The 6,298-nt window shown below is 53.9% G+C and overlaps 1 protein-coding gene across 4 annotated transcripts in view; it reads right to left on the bottom strand.

Moving 5' to 3' along the window:
* The window catches only part of CACNB4 (calcium voltage-gated channel auxiliary subunit beta 4), a 108,916-nt gene extending 105,244 nt beyond the window's left edge, over positions 1-3,672 (bottom strand). For 2 of the 4 annotated variants that reach the window (XR_008823760.1, XR_008823759.1), the window contains exons 1-2: positions 3,535-3,672; positions 3,370-3,453 (exon numbers count right to left, since the gene is read on the bottom strand). Coding sequence is in view for 2 of the 4 variants with exons in the window: in XM_056350614.1 (XP_056206589.1) it covers positions 3,370-3,453; positions 3,535-3,543 (93 nt within the window). In the remaining 2 variants the exon portion in view is untranslated. The remainder of the gene's footprint in view (positions 1-3,369; positions 3,454-3,534) is intronic. The other 2 variants (XM_056350614.1, XM_056350616.1) reach the window with 2 other exon arrangements.
* Between the last annotated feature and the right edge of the window lie 2,626 nt (positions 3,673-6,298).

The raw sequence follows: 6,298 nt of genomic DNA on the forward strand, positions 1-6,298 counted from the left end.
TGGTGGAAACACAAAATCTTCCAGCAAAAACAATTAATTATTATGACAGTATTTTGCAAAATTATAAGCATATGTTTTCAGATGACCCACTTACTGTCTTACAATTGACTTCTGTCCCTTAAGGGGGTTCTTAAATATAATTGAGCAGCACCTGCCACGCAAGAGGAACAATGCTGTACACCCATTCCTTGCTCAAACACTGCACTTAACAGCTTCAGCGCAGGTTTATTCTCAGCCTTGGCTGTGCTGCTGGAGATAGAGATGCCCATCCAACAACCTGGGAATCTCCTGCACCCCAGGTCACTTTGGGACATGAGTGATCTTACTCACTGGGTTGGTGTGTTTTTTATACATATACCAGCCCATTGCTTCTCAGCACATACCTACCTGCTCCCACTTGCACACCACTTCATCCACGTCTGCCAGTGCAGCATTTCTCACAGCAAGAGGCAGTTACGGGCACTGCCCGCTGCCCACGCTGGCAATGCTGGAATTGGTAGTTCTGCCTTTGCTGACACACACATGGGACTCAGCATGATGGATTCTCTTTGCTTGTCACCATGCAGTGTTGACAAAAATTCAAATTCAAAGCTCGCCCAAACATTATTCCCTTACTAAATGAGATTGACGAATGGATTGAACCCAAAAATTAGATGCAACGTAATGACAAGTCAAGTAAAGAATTCAAAGTTAGGGGACCTGTGCCTCTCCTGACACTAGCAGAAACCAATGATGAAATTTCCATTGGTATTTTGGACTTGAGCAAGAAGTTGGTGCGCAATTCTTAATGTATACAATATCTACAAAACATTTAAATTATTTGAGGGCATTTACTGCAAATCTTACTGGCAGAATTTCTGTTTTTTTTAAAGTTATACCTACAACCACCACAATGTTACCTGAAGTTAATCCCTGCTATCATGACTTTTTTTTCCACTTACGCTTCTAAAGCCTGACTGCTGTTAGGGAAAACTTCACAGCAGGAGGAGAGGACAGCAACACTGGGCAGCTGGGGCTGCTCTGCCTCTGCAGAGCTGAAATCCCCATTCTCAAACAAAACCCACTAACTACAAATGTTGGATAAATTGTCTCATCCTAGTACCAAAGTAGCAGCAGAAGCAGTTGTGCAAAGGAAATAATCCTGAGGAGCTGAACCACCCTGTGGCGAGGGACACCACATGAAATCTGCAGGAAGGAGCAGCAAGACTCTTACCCCATCACGCCTCCAGCTCAGCCTCACCACACTTGGCCCCAGCGAGGGCTGGGGGAGGCAATCCCAGAGTTGTTTTTGTTGCTCAGCTTGTACAATTCAAATGAAACCTTTTCACCAACCTCCTGACCAGAGCTACCACACTTGTCTGTTCAAAAGGTGTCAAGGTAGTCATCTCAGAAAGCGACAGCACTTTGCTCCCTTCCCATTTGGGATAAGCAAGTTCTGATATGGATCAATTATTTTTGCTGTGTACTACACGGAGCCGAAATTAGACTGATGTGGTAGCTTCAGCCAACACAGCATCATCCTCTGCTGGGGCAGAGCAGAGAGATGCTGGAGCTGACAGAGCACCGGTGCTGGTGTGGATATGCAGCCAGGTCCCTGCAGTGGGACTTGCAGGTCTGTGACTGTGACAGAAGGAAAAACACCCCACTACCCAGTCTCCCCATTATTACTTGGCAGCGTCCCTCAAATGTGTCACCAAGCACAAAGCGCCTCCTCGGGGCAGAGGGGTGGTGTCAGAAGTAAAAGCAAATCTCCCCATCTTCCTCCCCACAAAAAGACAACAGACGAACAGACACTGAAGCACGCTGCACTTGCCGAGCACATCACATCCCGAGACACAGGACAGAAAAAAGCACAAAGTGCAGGAAATGTTTCCGCATGTTTTGCACACGAACAAGGCGTGTGATGCCATCTGTGTAACTCGGCTACGACACCCTGTGCGTCTGCTTGAGGAGCTAGGTTCTTCCACACAAGCAGCAGCTCTCCCCGGGTGCTGGCGCAAGCGCTTCCAAGCACAAGGTTTTCAAAATCCCACATCACACCCTCACTCCCTCAGACACGGCGCGCTCCGGGTGACGCTGATCACCCTCCGTTTGCCTGAAGCACAAGGCCTCAGCTTCTGCGTGAGTGTGGCACAAAATCCACCTCTTGAAACAACACTTCTGACAAGCTGAAAGACTCTTCAGGACATCTCCAACAAGGCTCCTCAACCACCACGACAGGCTAACGTGGGTTCAAATGACCTTTATATTTATTTGTCCTTATTTCAACTCTAATTTACATGGCTGAGATCCCATTAAACATCAGATCCTTACTGTGACTCTCACATGTCATTCTGCCGGTGCTGGAAAGGGGGATGCCAGTGTGACACCACTGCGCCTCTGCTATGGGATGGACCAGTGATAAGCAGACACCACAACACAACATAAAACTTCCCTGGGTTATTTAAATACCTTTCCCTGACAGACAGACCTCACAACTTCCACATCCCGAGCAAACTACGCTTCCACGCATGCCTAGCATCCCTGAATTTGTCAAGGGCTCGGTTCGCTTTCCTTGTGCTTCCTTAAATTTCTAATGAAGTCACTGGGGGGGGGGGGGGGGGGGGAAAGATACAGGTTCATGCTCCAAGAAACATTCCACCTCCTTTACTTTTAAAGGAAATTAGTAACATTTACTCTGAGAAGCATCTTTAAGGTGAGAAAGCGATGCTTCAGGGAGACAGGGGTTGTGTGCCTTTATTTTCCCAAGGGACAGCTGGCAGGCAAGAGCATAAGACTGGAAATAGAAGAGGAGAGGGTAACTATTAACAGGAGGTTCCATCTCGCCAGCTAACGCAGCTCCTGCGGTGCCAGGGGAAGCAGGGCTGCTGTATAATTAGCACCGATGAGCCCGAAGCCCCAAACGGAGGTGCCAATGCTCTTGACACTTTTAGCATCACTTTTAATCCAGGAATCCTGAAGTCTGGTCCCTAAAATCGCAGCTTCTGTGCTTTAAGGAAAGTGTGTTTCTTGCCCTCAGCGTTACGGGGAATAACTAGAAAATCAGCCCAACGTGTACAGGGCAGCTCAGGGACTAAAGGCGAGCACAGCATGTGCGTTTATAGGAACAAATCCTGACCTCAGCCGGATTTCTTAGGCCTGTCTCCTCAGCCGGAGGGTCTCCGGGTTGGCCACCCCAAGCCCAGCGCTGACCTGCACCCAAACTCCCCCGGCTTCAGGCAGCCACGCACCCGGCCACCGGGCAGCCAACCCCACGGAACGCGGTGGTTTATTAAAATATAGTAATCAAGGACCCCGCAGGCACCCGCCCACGCCGCGCCCCGGCCGGCCCGGGGGATGGGAGGCCGCGGCCCGGCCCCCGCCCCTCACCTGCCGCAGGATGAAGCTGGTGGAGGTGGTGCTGCCGTCCGAGCGCTTCAGCCGGCTGCGCCGCGTCGCCGTGCCCCTCGCCACCTGCCCGGGGAGGCCGAGACATCAGAGTCGCGCCCGCCGCCGCCCCGGCGCCGCGCCCGTCCGCCCCCGCGCTGCACCCACCGCGGCCATGGCGGCCGGAGCGCCCCTCAGCACCGGCGGCTCCCTCCGCGCCGGCCGCTCCCCTCAGCGTTCCCTCGGCGCCGGCCGCTCCCCTCAGCGCCCCCTCAGCGCTCCCTCGGCGCCGGCCGCTCCTTCGGCGCGGGCTGGCTGGGCGGGCACGGCGGGCCGGCTGCCGCCGAGCGAAGCGGCGGCGGGAAGGGCGAGGGCGGCCGGGGGGCGGGCCTGGGGGGCCGGGGAGGCGGCGGGCGGCCCCCGGGGCGGGACGGGGCCGGGCCACGCGTGCTGCCTGAGAAGGTGTGGGGGTGCGGGTTCCCCCCGCCCCGCGAGCGTCCCGCAGCCGGAGGGCGGGAGAACCCGAGCGAGAGCCGTCCCAGCCCGGAGCTGCGGCGGGCGGCGCGCCCGGGCCCCGCTCTCCCTGTGGCGGGAGGGGGTCCGGCAGAGCCTGGCCGTCACGGGTAGACCAGAAGTCCGATTCTCAGAAACAACAGCAAACTACCGATAATCGCCACCGCTCCTGCTGCGGCCATCAGTTTTCAGCACTAGTGACCCGTGTCCACCATCCCGGCTTGCTGCATCCCACCTAGGACGCTCCCACTGCATCCCACACAAGACCATGGCAGGCTGGAAATGTGATGGGCAAGCTGGCCTCCGAGCCCAGTTTAACCTCTGCAAGCTGAAACCGAGCCACAACTGCCATGACCACATAAACCACAGTGCCACTCAACACATCCGAGTATTGATCACCCAGGATGCTCCCGCTGCATCCCACACAGGATGCTCCTGCTGTATCCCACCCAACACCATGACAGACAGGAGATGGGATGGGCAAGTACCGGCCTCTGAGCCCAGTTTAAACTTTACAAGCTGAAACCGAGCCACAACTGCCACAACCACGTAAACCACAGTGCTGCCCAACGCATCCAGGTATTGATCAGCATTAACGTCCATCTGCTACCAGGGTATGCTGTAATCTCCAGGGTATGGGAGAAAACAGGTTAAATTGGGAGATTAAATGGTTTGCTTGAACTTAAAGAGGAAATCTGGGGAAGAATTGGAAGCAGGACCTGGATTTCCTGCTTCCCACCCCTGTGCTTTACCGACTTGCACATTACACCTCCCACTGAAATGAGTAAGAGGAGAAACGTGTGCATCTTCAAAATTATCTCACTTTTACACCAGCAAGCTCTGCACACACACACACACACACCCCTCTGGTGAAGGTCCAAAGCACAGCAGAGCAAACATCCCCTTCTCTCTCGCTGTAGACACAAACTGTGAATTTTTTTTAATCCCTTGGATGAAATTAGGCTGCCTGGTTTCTTTGTCACAGATGAATGTGGGTCATGAATGCTGTAGTCTAAATTAGATTATTTTTAAATTCAGTTTCATCATTAAATTGGTACCAGGGAGGGTACTTTTCTTTAAACATTAATCTAAGCATGGCCGAGTACATGGCTGACTTCCCAAGTTAAGATTCTGTCCAGAAACCGAACACATCATCATCTCACTTCAGGAAGACCCAGCCACGTTTGGGTCAAGATTTGAAACACAAGCACACATTTGCCAGTCATTCAGTCTATGTTTTGGCTTTATAAAATTTAGATTTACAGCCTGAAGTGACCTGATATCACCCTGCAAGGGTCAGCAAAGGGCTGTAAATAAAGGATGAAATGTAGTGATTTATGCCTAAACAACGTTTAGTGGAGTTGTGCTCTGGTACGTTCGGCTCCTTGCACACATTTTTTTGGCGTCCATTCACAGCATTAGCAGACTGTATCATTAAAGCACAAGAATTTCTTATTTGGATGAGCCAGAAATCTCTTGCTAGATAATTTATTTAGAGTTTTCGTGAAAACCTATAATAAGCCGTAAGCAATCGTGGCTCTTAGTTAAGATGTGCAATATTTCAAGTGCAGTATATTTGCTTTCCTTATCATTTTTGGCAAAGCGTATTATCATTTTATGTAAGATTATTCTCTTCAATTCCCCAACAGTTAACACCCACCAAGTAGCAGCACTCTTGCTAACCTGGCGAGCCAAGCTTACAGTCAACTCATTGCGATAGAGCGCTGGTTCCCGATTAGAAGAGCTCAGCAACAGCAAAGTGCAGAACCGCAGCCGGGTGGGGGCTGCAGGGCAGGCGGAGCCCCCCCAGCCGCCCCCCGGCTGCGGCAGCTCCCCTCGGGCAGGCTGCACAGAGCCTGGGCTGGGGGGGCTGGGCAGGAGGAGCCCCCCCAGGCTGCCCGGCACCCTCCCGGCACAGCAGCTCTCCCTCACGGGCAGCGGGAGCCGCCTGTGCCGCAGCGGGTGCCCGCTGGCCCCAGCCCTGGCGCTGGGCACCGCTGGGCAGAGCCCGGCCCCGGCCCCTCGCCACCCGCCCCTAAGGTCTCCGTGTGCCCCGGCAAGGTCCCCTCCCCGCCTCCCCCTGCCCCGGCTGGGCAGCCCCCGCTCCCGCAGCCGCCCCGCACGCGCCGCCCGCTCCAGCACCTTCGTGGCCTCCGACCCGCCCTCCCACTAGCTCCGGGGGAACAACGGTCTCTCCCAGAGCGCTGGCTTTGCCGATGGTGTGTGGGAACAGGATGAGCTGGTGGCAGCTGGGCCAGTGGCCAGGTGCTAGCCCAGGACCAGGGAGCAAGGCTGAGAGGGACAGGGAAGGGGAACAGGGAGGGCTGCAGCAGCGACATTCGCCCAACTCATGTAGCTTTTGCCTTGTAGTTGTGGCAAGGACATAAATACATAGCAAACAGCAGACCGTTCACCCGTG

Source organism: Falco biarmicus, chromosome 8 (assembly GCF_023638135.1).
Source record: "Falco biarmicus isolate bFalBia1 chromosome 8, bFalBia1.pri, whole genome shotgun sequence".
NCBI classification, from domain to species: domain Eukaryota; kingdom Metazoa; phylum Chordata; class Aves; order Falconiformes; family Falconidae; genus Falco; species Falco biarmicus.